Raw genomic sequence first — 17,953 nt, 5'->3', positions numbered from 1 at the left:
CCTGCCATGGCGCTCTGTCCCTCTGCCCACCTTCCCAGCCGCTGCCTTGGCTCCAAGCCCATCGGGTCTAGACATCCGCCCTACTCTCCTCCACAGGCGGGGTCAGCCTCACACAATGCCCACCTCAAAAGCCTTCATGACTAACCAGTTGAGAAAACCCCGGGAAACAGGCTTGGATGCGACCTTTTCTTTTTACTTTCCATTTTTCTTTCTCTCTTTCTTCCTCTCTCTCTCTTTCTCTTTCTTTATTCTTTTCTCTTTCTCTTTCTCTTTCTCTCTCTTTCTCTTTTCTTTCTTCTTTTCTCTCTTTCTCTTTCTCTCTCTTTCTCTTTCTTTCTCTTTCTCTCTCTCTTTCTTTCTTTCTCTTTCTTTCGTTCATTCATTCCTTCATGGTGTTGAGACAGGGTCTCACTCTGTCACCCAGACTAGGGTGCAGTGGCACAATCACAGCTCTATGCAGCCTTGACTTCCTGGGCTTGAGCAATCCTCCCACCTCAGCCTCCTGAGTAGCTGGGACTACAGGTGTGTGCCACCACACCCAGCTAATTTATTTTTTATGTTTCATGTTTATTATTTGTAGAGATGAAGTCTCACTCTGTTGCCCAGGCTGGTCTTGAATCCCTGGACTCAAGCAATATTCTTGCCTTAGCCTCCCAAAGTGCTGGAATTATAGGCATGAGCCCATGTGCCCAGCTGCCTTTTTTTTTGAGACACAGTCTCACTCTGTCACCCAGGCTGGAGTGCGGTGGCACAATCTCAGCTCACTGCAACCTCCACCTCCCAGATTCAAGCAATTCTCCTGCCTCAGCCTCCCGAGTAGCTGGGGCTACAGGCCCCTGCCACCACGTCTGGCTAATTTTTTGTATTTTTAGTAGAGACAGGGTTTTACCGTGGTAGCCAGGATGGTCTCGATCTCCTGACCTCATGATCCACCTGCCTTGGCCTCCCAAAGTGCTGGGATTACAGGCGTGAGCCACCCTACCTGGCCTCAGCCTCCATTTTTTTAATGGCAATATATTCACATGGTTTGAAAATCAAAAGATATATAAGGTTACACAGTGATAAGCCTTTTCCTTGCTCCTTGGTTACCTAGTTCCCTTCCCCTGAGACAGCTGATTTTTGTAATGTTCTTATATATCCTTCAAGAGATACTTTATGCAACTAGAAATACATACCCACACAATTTTCATTATCTTTACCACCCCTCTCCACAAAAGTAAATAGATTACACAAATAGATTACTATACAAACTGTACTGTAGTTTCCTTTTAACATTTGATATATCTCAGAGATACTTTCATTTGTGACACAACTTTTTTTAATGGTGAATCCAAAGACTATATAGCAATGTGTAAAAAAAAAAACAAAAAAGGATACAAAAGTATATACGTGTGTGTGTGTGTGTGTTGTGCATAAGTTATGATGTCAACTATGACAGAGCAAATGAATATTGCAATTGATGAAAGCTGCCGGGTAAGGATGGTGGGATTATAGGGTCATTCTTTTTGCTTCTCTCTGCCCCGACCTCGTGTGTGTGTGTGTGTGTGTGGCCAAAACATGGTTATGTTTTTAAATTCTAAAGACCTTATTTCAGTATGTGAGGTATATTTTCATTTTGGTAGAGTTCTTTCCTGGCCCTTTCATGTGCATCAGCATCTGTTTCTTAAAATACTTGAGTTACTTTATTGGTGAAGCTTTCTTCCACCACTCTATTTAAAATTACAACATAACTCTCTCGCCCTCTCCTGGCCCTCCCCCTCACCCTTCCTGGCTGTATTTTCCCCAGAGAGCCAATCATCATTGGACACACCATGTAGCTGTTATATCTGCCTCCTCCTCCGGAATGTAAGCTCCTTGAGGACAAGGATGGGTGTGTCTTCTGTTCAGGGCTCTCTCTCCAGCATGTGGAATAGGCCTGGAATGGACTAGGGGCTCCATCTATCATTGCTGGATGAATGAGTCCTCACCATCAGCCCCAGTAACCCAACCCACATGCTCTCTGGCTCATGCCTGTCACCAATAACCAGAGCACCTGCAGTTAACCAGTAACCGGAGCATCTGCAGCTCTGTCCTCTGCCTCCTTTTTCTCTCCCCACTCTGGCAATGCTGGAAGACCACTCCTCCCTCCCAGGTCTGGATCTCACCTTAGGGTTCCATTCCTGCAACTGCACCCTCCCTCTCTCCTGCAATATGAGTTTATCTTCTGTACTGGATTATACACTTGGACATACAAACTTGCCCTCATATTACACATCTTTTAAAAAATAATCACATGCCCTTCCTGCTACTGCCATTTTTCTCAGTTCCACAGCAAACTTCTCAAAAAGTTCTGTCTGGGCTTGCTGGCTCCGCTAGCTCATCTCCATCTTTCCTGAACCCGCTTCCCTTGTATTTTCAGCAGTGGCCAGTGGGGCAGTGGCAGCAGCAGTGAGCACGTGGCAGGGGGCAGTAGAGCAGCAGTAGACAGGGGCCGCAGAGGTAGCAATGGGGGCAGCATGGGGTTTCTGAAGAGGCCCTGGGCAGGTCCTGATGTCCTCCTATCTCTCTGGCCATTGCACCTTAGTCTGCTTGGCTCTCCCCCATCCTCTTCTCTGCCTCCATTCACTCCCCAGGAAATCTATTCTGTGGCTTTAACTACCAGTCTCTATGCTGATAACTTGGAGTTTACATCTCTAGCCTGGACTTCTCCATTGAGATCCAGCCTTATATATCTGGCTTCCTATATGACACCTCCTTTTGGAGTCATCCTTGATCCCTCTTTGTTTTACACCTCACATCCAATCCATCAGTAGATAATGCCCAGCCGACCTGTAAAATATGTCTGCATCCCATGCCTTGCCACCCCTTCCATTGCTTTTCCCTGGTCCTGTGTCACCAGATACAGCAATGGCCTCCTGCCTGGGGTCCCTGCTCCCCACCTTGCCCCATTCCAGTTACTTTCCCATAGCAGCCAGCGGGATCCTTTAAAAATATGAATCAGGCCATACCACTCTTCTGCTCACAAACCCCTCAGCCATGTCCCAGTCCCATCACACTCCGAACAAGAGCCCCTAAACCCTCTGAGAGGGCAGCCAAGGCCAGAGGCTTCCTCTAGCTTATTATTAACTAATTGTTTAATTAATTCATTCATTATTTATCCCTTAAATATTCCCTGCATACCTCTCACAAGCCAGGCTGGTGCTGGGGATATAGAAGGGATGCAATGCGGCCCCCTGCTCTAATGCTGGCTTCTGGGACGGGACCTGCCCTGGGATGGCAGTGGGGATGGGAATCACGGTTGAGGAGTATCCAATACTGTTTCGTTTTTTTTTGTTTTTTTTTTTTTATTGAGACGGAGTCTCGCTCTGTCGCCCAGGCTGGAGTGCAGTGGCCAGATCTCAGCTCACTGCAAGCTCCGCCTCCCGGGTTCCCACCATTCTCCTGCCTCAGCCTCCCGAGTAGCTGGGACTACAGGCGCCCGCCACCTCGCCCGGCTAGTTTTTTGTATTTTTTAGTAGAGACGGGGTTTCACTGGGTTAGCCAGGATGGTCTCGATCTCCCGACCTCGTGATCCGCCCGTCTCGGCCTCCCAAAGTGCTGGGATTACAGGCTTGAGCCACCGCGCCCGGCCATCTTTTTCTTTTTTTTCGAGATGGAGTTTTGCTCTTGTCGCCCAGTCTGGAGCGCAATGGCACCATCTCAGCTCACTGCAACCTCTGCCTCCTGAGTTCAAGCAATTCTCCTGCCTCAGCTTCCCAAGTAGCTGGGATTACAGGTGCCCGCCACCATGCCCAGCTAATTTTTGTACTTTTAGAGATGGGGTTTCACCATGTTGGCCAGGCTGGTCTCAAACTCCTGACCTCAGGTGATCCATCCACCTTGGCCTCCCAAAGTGCTGGGATTACAGTGTGAGCCAAAGCACCCAGCCACCAATGCTGTTTCTTGAAGACTACAGGAGGTGTTCCCATGGGGCAGGGTTAGGGGTGCTGAAAGGGGCACTATCCTTACAGGTTGAAGTACCTCCAGTCAGATATGGCCTGGTTCATGGGCTGGGCTTCCTGGCAGCCCCTTCTGTTTGAAGGCAGACAGCTCCTGCTTGATGTTCTCTCCTGTTTGAATTTAGCATCACCTACATGATGTTTGAATATCTTCTGTTGTGGCCTCCTTTTCCCTTCTTTGCTCTGGCCTTGGCACTAAGGTTTTTCTGACTGCTGAAGGTCGGGTAGAAGATGGAGGGGCGGGCCACGAAAGAGCAGGTCCTGGGGGCTGGTGGGATGGGAGGCAGGCGTGCCCCATCAGCCTCTTCTGCTCCTTTGCTCACTGATTTCACTCAGGGGAGCAGCAGACTTGCATGAGCACTAAAAAGAACATAATAAAAATGCAGAAAATGAGGTTAAACCCAGGATGGCACTTCAGTTACCAAAGGACAAGCTAAATAAATGCCAATGGCCAGTGCCAGCACACAGAAGGTAATAGGGTGATGTGAGTCCTCAGAGCTCCCACCCACCGGAGGCAGCCCTTGGGCGGAGGGGCAGTGGGGCAGGCCCAAAACAGCTCTGATGGGCCCTTCCTCTCTGGCTTCAGAAATGCCAAGCTGCTTCCACAAAACCATCTCAGAGGAAAATTGTTATCTATGGACATTATGCAATTTTCCCATCGGAATTACAAGCTGTGTTTGAAAAGAAATAAAAAGAAATTGAATTTGAAATGCTTCTGTGCAAACGCATCATCTTCTAGTGGATCTGCTAATGGGCTTCAGATACTTTCTCTGGCTCTGCAATAGCTGATCAGACAGCAGCTTGTGATGGCAGCTGCTTCCCAGGGGATGGGGCGTGGAATGAGCACTTATGAACAGCCAGCCAGCCCGCCCACCTGAGCCAGGTTCAGAACCTGTGAGCTCTGACCATGGTTCCCAAAGTGGCCCCTGTGTGCTGTCCCTTCCTCTCCTCTACCTGGCAGTGCTGGCACAGCTCTATGCTGGGGCTCTCACTGCTCCTCCAGCGCCTCCAGCTAACACCCAGGTCGATGAGTGTCACTTCACACTACTCTGGCCCCATCCTAGGTCAAGGGAGTGTTCACGGACTGGGGCTCGGAAGACACCAGCCTCTTCCTCATCACAGCCTCTCATTCATCCAAGAAGTATTAGCTGAGTGTGTTCCCAGCATAGATCTAAACACTGATAGTACAGCAGTGAGCAAAACAGACAAACACCCTCGCCCTCTTGGAGCTTCCATTCTAGCAGGGGGAGATAGACAATAAAAAGTAAATAAGGCAGGACACAGTGGCTCACACCTGTAATCCCACCACTTTGGGAGGCTGAAGCAAGCAGATGGCTTGAGCTCAGGAGTTTGAGACCACCCTGAGCAACAAAGCAAGACCCCGTCTCTACAAATAATTTAAAAACTAACTGGGCATGGTGGCAGGCACCTGTAGTCCCAGTTATTTGGTATGCTGAGGGTAGAAGGATGGCTTGAGCCCAGGAGGTCATTCTACAGTGAGCCATGATTATGCCTCTGCACTCCAGCCTAAGCAACAAAGACCCTGCCTCAAACAAAAAAAATAATAAGCAAAATGCACAGTCAACTGGACAATGGCAAATGTTATGGAGAAAAGATACTGGGATAAAGGAATAGAGATGCTGAGTCAAAAGGGGGCAGGGACCAGACATGGACATCAAAGGCTTCCCTGAGAAGCTGACATTTGAGCAAAGACCTGGAGGAAACAAAGGAGAGAGTACTCTGGTATCTGGGACAACAGCATTCCAGGCACAGGGAACAGCAAGTGCAAAGTGTGCCTGGCATGTTTAAAGATACATAAGAAGTCCAGGATGCTGAAAGCCAGGTTGGGGAAGAGTGGTAAGAGATGACACTCAGGAGGACAGGTAGACCATGGAGGGCGTGGGGGATCAGAGCAAGGTCCTGTCTGCTGTGAGATGCAAAGCTGCTGGAGGATTTTGGCCAGAGGAATGGCATGATATGACTGCTGGATGAAGAAGAGTCTAGAGGGAGGGAGGGGAGGTAGAGAGGAGGAGAGGTAGAGGAACCAACTGCACTCATCTAGCTGAGTGATGATAGTGGCTTGGATCAGGATGGAGGCAGGCAGGAGATGGAAAGTGGTTGGATCATGAAGATATTTTGGAAGTGGAGTTGACAGAGTGTGCCGATGGATGAGATGCATGGTGGGAGAGAGAGGCATCCAGGATAGATGGAAAAGGAAGTACAGCATTGCCATGAGATGGGATGGGAAGAATGAAGGAGGCTGGGCATAGGGAGGGGAAGATCAGGAGTTTGGTTTCAGGCATGTTGTTGAGTTTGAGATGCTACTTAGATACCCAGATGAAAATGCTGAGTGGCCGATATGCAAGTCTAGAGTCAGAGGCCAGTTTGCAGTAGAAGATTACAGCTTAGAAATCACCAGCACATATACAGTTGGCTTTTTAAGGCAGGGGACTCAATGCAATCACCAAGGGAGTGTGGATAGAAGAGAAGAAGACCAAAGGCTTGAGCCCTGGGGCACTTCAAGCTTTAGAGGAAAGTGAAGAGGAGTTGGCGAAGGAGACTGAGAAGGAACAGCTGATGAAGTGGCAAGAAAATCAGAGGCAGCAAGTCCCAGAGCCGAGGAGAAAGCTTTTCAAGGCAGAGAGAGTGACTAGCTGTGTCAAATACTGCTGAGGGGCCATGAGAGCCGAGAGTGGGCCACGGCCGAGAGTGGCCGAGAGGGGAGCAGTGAGTCTGCTGTCAGAGGAGAGGTGAGTCTCAGTTGCCTCACCTGAGAAATGGGGACACCTACCTGCCTTCCTCAGAGGGCAGCAGTGTGGACCGTGGGCAGACTACAAAGTGCCACCAAATATGAGCTGTTTTATTTATGACCTGAGAAGCCCAGAGCCTGTAGAAATGAGGAGAGGCGACTGTTGGGCACAATTGGTTTTAAAGATGCTTACAGCCCCATGATCACCTCATAAAATGGCTCATTTCCTGCTACTCATCACCAGGACACCAGGCATGAAAAAGTTACCTTCAGAGTTAGAAGCTATCAGGATGGATATTTTTTGTGCATGGCAACTGGGAAAGGGAAAAAGCGAATAATGGGCCAAATAGTGCTCACCAGGATCCCTATGCAAGGTTCCAGATGCCGCTCTCCCAGAGGGAACCCCAGTGAGCCTGTACCTCAAAGCAAGGGCTCCTTGGAGAAAGCCACCAACCAGGGTCAGCTGTGCTCTGGCTGCAAAATGAGCAACATGGGGGAGGGAGCAGAGAAGGATGGAGAGGAAGGACAGTCAGGGAAAGTGGAAAGAATGTGAGTTTTGGAGTCAGATACACCTGCGTTGGAATCGTGGTTCCTGTGTGGTCAGCAAGTGACCTGACTTCTCTGAGCCGCAGCTTCCTCACCTGCAGTGGAGAGCATGATAGCTATTTCCAAAGCTTTCTGTAAGAAACAAGCTGTTGAATGGGGGAATGCACACTGTGTGTACAGCTGTGTATCACTGCATTTGCAATTAGTGGCACTGGATTTTCCCCTGTTTAGTAGCAGACAGTTTTTCTTCAGCCCAAGGAGCGGGTGCCTCCCCGGCTTCATCAAGACTTGTTGTCAGAACAGCATTAAGGTTCAGCATTGTGAACATAGTCTGGTAGTGTTCCACGTGTGGCTGTGATATGCAGAACTGAAAGTAGGCTGGGACACGCCCTGAAGAGCAGCAGAAGTAGGAGGGGTGGGCCTGGTTCTCCTGGGCCACAGTGTGTACTTTCAGTCCGCCTCTGCCTGGGTTCACGGTGGCAACGAGTGAGGCGTCTAGAATCAGACTGAGGTCTAAACTCTAGCTCAGTCGGCTGACTGTGAAACTAATTTGGCTGCATAAATGTGTTTCTGAGGATTAAAAAGTATATACCCACCTTGCAAATGTGTTGTAAGGATTAAATCAGATGCTATCTATTAGGCAATTTGCAAGATTAGCAAGATGCTTAGCACATAAAAAAAAAAATATTGTTTTATTATTGTCGCTGTTTCCACCTGTTTCTATTCCTTTCCCGCTATGATCACGGATTGCATCCCATTTCTCTTCCTGGGAGGAGGAGAGATGGTAGGGGCATCAGAGAAATTGGCCAGGCTGACTCCATACTGAGGTCTGAGCCTCAGTGCTACCAGGAGCAAAGGAATGTTTTGGATGAGGAAACGGCCTGTGGTTTGGGATTGGAAGACAAAGTCAAAAAATTAGGAAGAAAGGAGCCAGGGGGAGGTGACAGACTGTGGCCTTCTGCTATAGGCACGGTTGAGATGCTCGGAGCTCTCCCTCAGTGGGTGCTGGCTCTGGAGTGCAGAGGAAGGCCAGCGTGGGGTAAGATTGGTTCAGACACCAGCCCTGACCCTAGACTCACAGCCTTACTCTCTGTTCTGCTCAGACCACCCTGTTTATCTCCTGGTACTGATGTAATTGCTGTCTCCAGAACAGATCTGTTCCGGATCTGTTTTCATTCCACATGAACCCGCTTCCCTCCAGACCTGACCTCAGCCCATGGCCTGTTAGGGGATATGCTGTTCCCATTTGGTACCAGTAACTGTGGGGTACAAGTACAGCTGTTATATCCCCACAGTATGCTTACAAAAACAAAATGGAAGATGAATATGAGTGGCCTGTAGTATCTTTGGGTTTTTTCCTATTTTAATTGGCATCATCCTAACGAAGCATGAACTGTGGATGCCCTGAAACACTTTGTTTGAAAAGAGTCCTGTGGGAGCTGAGAAGAGGCTCTAAGGATTCTTGAAAGTTCCTGTCTGTGCCTTAGAGACTTGTTAAAATAAGCTTTTCATTTAAGTCTGAAGTGTGGGTTGCTTACTCTGAATTTAAGTCCTTCATTCTTCAGAATATGAAATGCCCAGGGCCCCAGTGCCCCCATCCAAGCTACATAAGCCTTCCATCATACGCTCCCTGAGACGCAGAGCTTGGCTTTCAATGGAGGGAAGTTCTCCTGAGGCTTTGTGGGTTTGTACCTGCAACTGTGTGCTCCAGTCTCTGTACTCAGGCAGCACAAGTCAATTCTGAATCCAACTTGGCCTGAATGTAAGTAAGAATCAGAATGATGAGTAATATTGATGGAGTACCTGCTATGTGCCAGGCACTTCACTGGCACATTACATGAGTTGTCATTTAGTCCCCCTAACAACCACATGCAGCAGATCCTCTTTTTACCCTATTTCACAGATGAGAAAACTAAGAGAGGTCACGAGACTTGCCAAAAAACACAGAACTTGGCAGATCACGGTGGCTCACACCTGTGGTCCCAGTGCTTTGGGAGGCCGAGGCAGGCAGATCACTTGAGCTCAGGAGTTCAAGACCAACCTGGGCAATGTGGTGAAACCCCATCTCTACAAAAATACAAAAAATTAGCCATGGGTGATGGTGCACACCTGTAGTCCTAGCTACTCAGGAGGCTGAGGTGGGAGGATTGCTTGAGCACGGGAGGCTGAGCCTGCAGTGAGCTGATATCGTGCCACTGCACTACAACCTGGGTGACAAAATGAGACCCTGTCTCAAAAACAAAACAAAAACACAGAGCTAGTAAGTGGGACCATCAGCATATGACCTCAGGTATGATTTGAGAGTTTATGCTTCTCAACTACGCTACTTTCCTGCCTGCTGGATTCATAAACGTTAAAAAAATGAATAGTATCTTGTCCAGGGAGTGAAGTGCAAGACCCCCTTACTGCTGGATGCCCACCAGCACGAGGCACTGCCTGCCCTGCTACCGAATGCCTACAGCAAGTCCTGGAAGCCCCCTTCTGAGCACCTGGCCTTTTGACGGTGTACAGGGGAGACAGATGAGCTCCCCTTGCCCCACCCTGAGCAGAGACTGGGGAGGTGGCGGCAGCACGGTCCTCCATGGTGCATCCTTGGTGCATGGAGGAAAGTGTGTTCATGCTTAAAACACAGCCCATCCTCTCAAAAGCAGGGTGACAACCACATTTACATCTGGAATCTTAAAAAAGGGCCCGTCTATTTGGGAGAAGAACATGGCATGTACGTGTGTACCTCCTTTTTTTTTTTTTTTTTTGAGACAGTTTCACTCTGTCACCCAGGCTGGAGTGTGGTGGTGCAATCTCAGCTCACTGCAAGCTCCGCCTCCTGGGTTCATGCCATTCTCCTGCCTCAGCCTCCCGAGTAGCTGGGACTACAGGCACTCACCACTACGCTTGGCTAATTGTTCGTATTATTAGTAGAGACGGGGTTTCACCATGTTAGCTAGGATGGTCTCGATCTCCTGACCTCTTGATCCGCCCGCCTCGGCCTCCCAAAGTGCTGGGATTATAGGCATGAGCCAACGCGCCGGGCTGTATGTGTGTACCTCTTTACAAGTCTTGCCCAACCTTTGCATTTAAAAATTATTGAAAAACTTAAGGATGTAACTGACAAGAACTTTATACGTTTGTCCAAATAAAAATTTGGAAAAGTTAAAAAAAAAAAAAAAAAGAATAGTATCTTGTGTGCCCTAAATTGAGAACATGGGCACATACACATCCTTGCTGGGAGTAGAAATTAGTATAGACATTTGGATGGCAATTTGGTAGGGCCAGCTACAATTTTAAATTTGCTTCATGTTTTGATCACTCCTTTGACTCAATGACACAGGAATCCTTGGATGTATGAGCAAATAAATATGTACATGAGTCTTCATCACAGCATCATTTATGAAAACAACTAAATATTTGCTAATGGTGCCAGTGGAATAAGTTAGAGAATATCCCCTGCTATATAACTGTCTGCATACATCAAAAAGAATGGTGTGACTTTGCTTTTTCAACAATCTACTGAGCAGCCGTGGGCATGGAGATATGGCCATGAATGAGGAAGATTCTCTCTGATCCTGTAGAAGTTAAGTTCTACCAGATAACTTGCTGCTTCAACAAAAATATGTAGCTTTTTAAATAAGTGTGGTAGAATGCTCCTGCTTTCTATTTCATTTAACTCAAATGATCACCAAAAAAGAGAACAATAAGCTGTTGACCATGCAGATGTTGTGTAACCACTAGATGAAAAGATTTACAGCAGGAAGCTGTCATGCCCCACACACAGGAACCCACCATCCTTGGAGCCTCCATAGATCTAAATGGAGTTTCATCACCATAAATAAATGGTAATGTAGGGTCCAAACTGTATTTGTGGAGTTGTACATTTGATCTTGGTCAAAAGGCCAAGAAGCATATTTTGTGTGTGTGTGTGTGTGTGTGTGTGTGTGTGTGTAGAGTTATATACTACAAAAGCAAAATCACTATATTAGCTGGGACCTGTAAACCAGAATTTAACTGTAAAGCAAGGTGAATCTGCAGGGCCAGCTAACTTGGCAGCCACCTTCACTCCACCCACATTGATTTTATTTTCTAGTGAAATATTTCTTCAAGAGCAAAGGGATTGTCGTCAGACAGTATCTTGGATTTTGTTTTTATAAGTCTTGACCTGGTTTGCCATAATTTGAAGATATCCAACACTTTAAAAATCAAAAAAGACAGATAAGATACATAGTATATGTAGTATATAGTATGTACTGATGGAGAGTTTCCTGTGATATGATAGTAAGGAAATATTTTAAAGTCATGGTACAGAACAAGATATTCAGTATGACACAAATTTGGCGGGAAAGCTAAATATAATGCATGCACACACACACACATCCTTACATGTGCATCGTAGAAGATTTGGAAAGATACACACCACGCTGTAATATTCTGGAAAGGGAGAAGGAGATAGAAGGCAGGGTCGCTGTTGAAGTAGACTGTGTTCAACATTTACATTGTGAGTTTCTGTGATGCTAAAGTTTTCCACAGTGTGTGTATTATTCTGGAATTAAAAATCAAAGAAAAAAAGTAGAGCAGAACTAGATGATGAGGACCACGTAAGCAAAACTCAGGAAGTAAGAAATTGTCATGGAAATTATGAGGAGCCTTTGAAGGGTTTTGGCAGGAGACAGATATGGTCAGATTTGCAGCAAGTGGAGGATGAACTGGGGGAAGCAAGAAGATACTGGAGATGGTGTGGCCAGAGGGGCGACTGTGGAAGGAGGTGAACACTGGAGGCCTCAGCCTGACTGGTGTCGGGGATGAAGGGATCTGGTGGTGTTCGGCATCCAGCTCAGGCACGCCTGAGCTGTGCCTTCAACCCAGGCCGGGCTGCTGGAGGAGGAGCAGGACTCTGAGGTCAGAGGAAGGGCTCAGCCATGAGGCATATGAGATGACTGGAGGAAAACCAGGTCTGGGGAGACACGGAGCTGGCACTCAGGAGATAGATAAGTTGTGTTCTCTTTGTGACTTCAGGATAAACAACTTCTCGGTCATTCAACAGGTATTTCTTAGGAGGGAAGAAGGGATACACTGTAAACAAATAAATATATTTTGCATGAGAAATGTAACTGCTCTGTTGGGAAATGCTTTGCCTGCAGACGTATGAATGTTGAGGTGTCTGTGCATCCGAAGATTTTTTTCATCTGATGCAAAGAGGGCACCCCAGGGAGCCTGAGCCTAGGTGGAGGCTGCAAGCTTCCTGGGTGGCTCACCGCTGCTGGCCTGTCTTTGTGGGCCCTTCTCCTCACCCAGGACTGTCTGTAGGAGCCCAGACCACACTGGGTCTGGCTAAGCCGCCTTCCTCTGCACCACCACCACCCAACAGCCCCTTTCCTGCATGGTAAATGGGAAGCGCTGGACCAGAAAGCATTTTAAAACCTCTGGGCCTGAGCTTCAGAGATAGCACTGTCCTTCCTTCCAGTCTCCATGGGGCTGTGGGATTTTCTGGGCAAGGTACCCAACCAGGGAGAAGGTCACAATGCATCCTAACTATATTCTAGGCACCTGCTGCCAGGCACGACTCTAAGGACTGTAGCCTTGTCACCATGAGCCAGCCAAGCAAGTCTCTTCCCCTGGAACTCAGGGATCTGTTCAGTTGGCAACAAAGCCCTTCCTTCCCCAGATGGTGACATTCTGGAGTTTTCCACACACAATGGACTATTGTGTCTGAGCACTGCTGGGCCCGGGCCAGGGAAAGGGGTAATACAGGGCCAGCTGACTCTACTCTGGGGAAAGCTCCCCACCAAAGCTGAACTTCAGCCTGTGGAGGCCTCCAGCCTTGCAAAGATCATGGCACCCCTCACCCGCAGTGGGTAATTGAAAATAAAAACCCAACCAAACCTCAAAGTTAAGCAAGATCAACAAAGTTCTGATTTTTGCCCTATGATGACCATTCAGTGCTTTCCTTCAAAATGTTAATTATCAAATTATTCCTCAAAAAATTACTTCAAGTTCCCCAGTTATCCCTAAAATAACTTTATCGTGCTTTATTCATCATCCAAAGCAAAACAGAGCCAGAGAACCTGAGGAACACCACAGGTGTGGGGCCTCAGCTTTCTGCTGGCCTCCTCGTCCAAGGGAGTCTGATCCAGCCATGGGTCTCACCAGCAGGACAGGCCTTAGGGGGACAGTCCTCGGAGCCAGGTGTTAGCCACATTGCAGCTTCTGCTGACCCAGCTGGCCTGGAGCAGGCCCCACTCAGTGTCTGGACACAGAGCATGGCTCTGCCCTCTGGAATGGACACGACATGGGAGTCTGGCCAACCAAGGCAGAATCCAGGCCAGATCTCTGCTCTAGTGGGGAAGGGATGGGCTGAGCTGGAAACCAAAGGTATGACTCAGTGGCCCTTCAGTGTCGAGGACATACCTAGACACTCAGTTCCCTCTCCTGGTATCACTGAGGCCCCAGGGTTCCCCCATCCCAGAGAAAGGTGGCTCTAAACCCAGGCAGGAAGAGTTCCAACAGCAAGTGAGGGAGTGGGGTGAACGATGTCACCAGCTCAAAGCCCTATTGTTCCCATGAGCCCTGCTCTGTTCACTAAATATTTGTGGTCCTTTTTTGCAGAGTGATGAGGTCCTCACTGTCATCAAAGCCAAAGCCCAGTGGCCAGCCTGGCAGCCTCTCAACGTGTAAGTAACACAAGTCCCTCGCCTGGCCTGTCTTATCCTAGCCCCTTCTCAAGGCCACCTACCTAGTGGCCACCACATACCAGCTATGCTGTTAAAGTTAGCAGTACTTCTCCACTAACAAGCAGGCAAGATGGTTTCTAGGTGCAGAGTATCACACCTGCCCTATCTTCTCAAGGATGCAGGCTCAGGCTCTGTTTTTCCCCAATGGCCTTGATACCACAGTGCACCCAACTCAGATGTGAGGATTAACTGTTCTGTGTTCACCAATGTTCTCAGCCACAACAGACCGAACATGCCCTCACCCTCAGAGCATACAGGTTATACTCACGCTTAGCCAGTCTGACGTGTGGAAAGTCAGATTTACCCTGCGTTCCATTCTCAGTCCCATTTCTTTTCTGTCTCCTCTATCCCATAGAGATTTTATCTGCCCTTGAGTCAGGTGACTAGGCGTATGCTGACAGTCTCCAAAACTACCTCCTGCCAAATGGATGGATAGATAGATACAGTGGTGTATCCATCAGGTTTTTGGACACCTCTCCATGAATGATCCACCTGGACCTTAAACTCATCATGTCCCAAATGGGTCCCATCACCTTCAACAAACCTGCTGTTCTCCATGTGGAGAAATATTGAAAGTACAGTGAGTCTCAAAGCCCTGTGGATTCTGCCTTCTGAGCAGCTCACAAATCAGTCCTTACTTGGCTGTTCTCCTCCCCTTCCTTCAAGCCATCACCCTTTTTCACCTGCACCACGTCACCTCTTTCCTTTGCTGTAGTCTCCCTCAGTCCAATTCCTCATCCACAGTTACTAGAGCGATCTTTTAAGAATTCAAATCTTGGCCAGGTGCAGTAGCTCACGCTGTAATCTCAGCGTTTTAGGAAGCCAAGGCAGGTGTATCACGAGGTCAGTAGATTGAGACCATCCTGGCCAACATGGTGAAACCCAGTCTCTACTAAAAATATAAAAATTAGCTGGGCATGGTGGCGCATGTCTGTAATCCCAGCTACTCGGGAGGCTGAGGCAGGAGAATCGCTTGAACCAGGGAATCGGAGGTTGCAGTGAGCCGAGATTGCACCACTGCACTCCAGCCTGGTGACAGCGTGAGAATCCGTCTCAAAAAATAAATAAATAAAATCCAAATCCTCCGGCCAGCCTGGGTAACATGGCGAAACCCTGCTTCTACTAAAAATACAAAAAACTAGCTGGGCATGGTGGCGCATGCCTGTAGTCCCACCTACTCAGGAGGCTGAAGTAGGAGCATCACCTGGGCCCAGGGAGTCAAGCAGCAGGGAGGCGTGATCGCGCCGCTGTACTCCAGCCTAGGTGATAGGAGTAAGACTCTGTCTCAACAACAACAAAAAATAATCCAAATCTGTTGTGTCCTCTCCTTCTTCATCCCTCTGTGACCTCTCTTAGTGTCAAGATCAAGTCCACACTCCTTAGTTTAGTGTGCACAGGTGGGCGAAACACACGTCAGGATTCATCTCCTGGCCTCCCCACACTGTACCTCATGCAGGCCACCCTGAATCCTGGGCAGTTCCTTGAACAAGCCTTGATTCTGCTTATCCTTTAAAGATGCAAGGCCTGGAGCAGAAGAAGCTCCTGACTGACCCCAAGAAAGTTTATGAAGAAGCTTTGGCCAGCCCCTCTAGGGAGTAATCTACATCCATTAACACCGATATTGAAGACAGCAGCAACATGAGCAATGTGTGAGACACTGCTCAGTGGGAGAAAAGGTGAAATCCACAGGATAGGAAGGGAGGAAAGTGCTGGACATTCAAAAGGAAGATGCCCCAGGATAGGGCAGCTGGAGTGAGGGAGGAGGAGTGCTCCTAGCTGACTGGCTGGGAACACAGAAACTATGGCGAGGCACCTGATACCTGCTCATTTAACCATTCAGCAAACTAATGGCCCATCCCCTACTGTGCGCCAGCCCTGCACACGCAGTCCTGGCTCTCTGGAACACTCAGCCAGAGGGGAGACAGACAACAGACAAAGTTGTGCCACTCCAGGTCTTCCCTTTGCACAAGTCCAGGCAGCACCATACAACCTGAATATATAAAATATAATGTCATCGTGGCAGTCTTGTAAACTCCAAGGGGATAAATGTTAGGGTGAGGAGTGGCTCTGGAGCCCCAGAGCAGGGGCAGAACCTCCTCCTGCTGCATACAAGAGGGACATGGGGCTGCGCCTGAAAGGTGTTCCTTGCGCTGGTCAGGACTGGCCCAGGTTTGGGTGGAGCTGAGGCTCTGAGTGGAGGCCTGAGGAGGGAAAAAGAGACCAACACTAAGACAGCTGGCCCAGGGCAGCCCAGCTGGCTGCATGGAGGCCTTTTCTAGCCTGCTGTGAGCTCTAAGCCTTGCTCTGGATCCTCCCTAAGGAAGCTCACACCAGGGCAGGAAAAAACCCACCCAGCCCAGGAAATGCCTTGCCCTCCAAGAGAAGCAACACGAGGGAGGGCCTGCCCAAGGCGCTCTCCTGGCAGATGCACCTTTGCCCATCTCATACCTGTCCTACCAAAAAACAACGATGTGAATTCACAAAAGCCCTCAGTGCCCTTTGCATAATTAACATCAGTTACCAGTCGGGTCACCCTGAATATCCTTACTCTACTGTCTCTTCAGATTCTCCCAGTTCCTCGGCTCCCAGAACCTATGTGTAAAGAACCCCTCACTTCTAGTCCTCTAAGTGGGCAGGGGATCAAAGGAAGGTAGGGGTAGGGAGAGTTTGTAGGTACCAATTTTTGCACCATTAAGGAATCTTTCTACCGGTTTTGTCTTGAGGAGCCTGGGCTTAGGAAGATGTAAACTACAAATCAAAGCACATTCAGGAAAGAGATAGGAAGGGAGGGAGAGAGGAAAGAGAGAACAGTCCTTTTACTTTCAGCATCTCCTTGGGTCCAAATAGGCACTGACATTTATTATCCCTTTTAATCCTAATAACCATGAGGTAGGTATTGCAATGTCCATTTTACCAATGACCAAACTACTGAGACTCGGAGGTCATTTGACACCAAGGGTGGATACAGAATGCCGACAGTACCCGGCTGATTCTAATGCCTGTGCTTTTCACTAGAACAAGATCCTCCCAATTAAGTAACAATTCATTCATATTCCCATGTTTAAATTACTGAAGACATATATACCTGCCAATGAGCCTTCTGATTGGCATGAAATTAACAATGTGACCACACCAAATGGTCTCACACCTACCCCAAAACAAACAAAATCTGACTTTCACTTACCCTGTATCCTATCAAGGAAGATTGAAACATCCTTGATAGGAGGGTCCCCCAAAAAAAGTCCTGTGAAAGGTGCTTAGGGCAACTGTGGTGAGCACAGCACAGTTCCTTATGGAGATTACAATTCAGTGGGGAAGAGATATTTGCTAAATGATCACACAAATAAATGTGACACATCTATGAAGGAAAGACATAAAGTGCCATGACAGTGCCTGGGGGTTAGAGATAGCTTCCCCCTAAAAAGGCAGTGAAGCTAAGATCTAAGGAAGCAGTAGGAGTTAACTAAGCAAAGAATAAAAGGGGAGAACATTCTAGAAAATCTGGAGAGACTATCATGTGCAAAGGCCCTGTATGAGGAGGGAGTAGAGTATGTCTAAGGCACTAAAAGGCTTTGGTCTAACTAGATCCAGAAATCAAAGATGAGTTTGGTGTGAGGCCAAGCCATGTGACATTTGAAATTTTTTATTTGAATTTTTGCATTAAAAGTAATGAGTAAGACCTGGGGCCGTGGCTCACACCTGTAATCTTAACACTTTGGGAGGTGGAGGCAGGAGGCTAACTCGAGCCCAGGAGTTTGAGAACAGCCTGGGCAACAAAGCAAGATCCCCATCTCTATAAAAAGTTTGAAAAATTTGCCAGGCATAGTGGCATGTGCCTGTGGTCTCAGCTACCTGAGAGGCTGAGGCAGGAGGATCACTTTAGCCAAGGAGGTTGGGGCTGCAATGAGCCATGCAGAGCGAGACCCTGTCTCAAATAATAATAATGGTAGGCCGGGCGC

The 17,953-nt window shown here is 48.1% G+C and overlaps 1 protein-coding gene across 1 annotated transcript in view; it reads left to right on the top strand.

Moving 5' to 3' along the window:
* The window catches only part of SPON1 (spondin 1, extracellular matrix protein), a 313,956-nt gene that overhangs the window by 275,349 nt on the left and 20,654 nt on the right, over window positions 1-17,953 (top strand). The window contains exon 7 of the mRNA XM_011954285.1: window positions 13,870-13,934. Coding sequence (XP_011809675.1) covers window positions 13,870-13,934 — 65 coding nt within the window. The remainder of the gene's footprint in view (window positions 1-13,869; window positions 13,935-17,953) is intronic.

This window comes from Colobus angolensis, unplaced genomic scaffold, assembly GCF_000951035.1.
Source record: "Colobus angolensis palliatus isolate OR3802 unplaced genomic scaffold, Cang.pa_1.0 Scaffold380, whole genome shotgun sequence".
In the NCBI taxonomy this organism is placed as follows: domain Eukaryota; kingdom Metazoa; phylum Chordata; class Mammalia; order Primates; family Cercopithecidae; genus Colobus; species Colobus angolensis.
The sequence above is the reverse complement of the archived record's forward strand: the minus strand, read 5'-3'. Positions and strand labels throughout refer to the sequence as shown.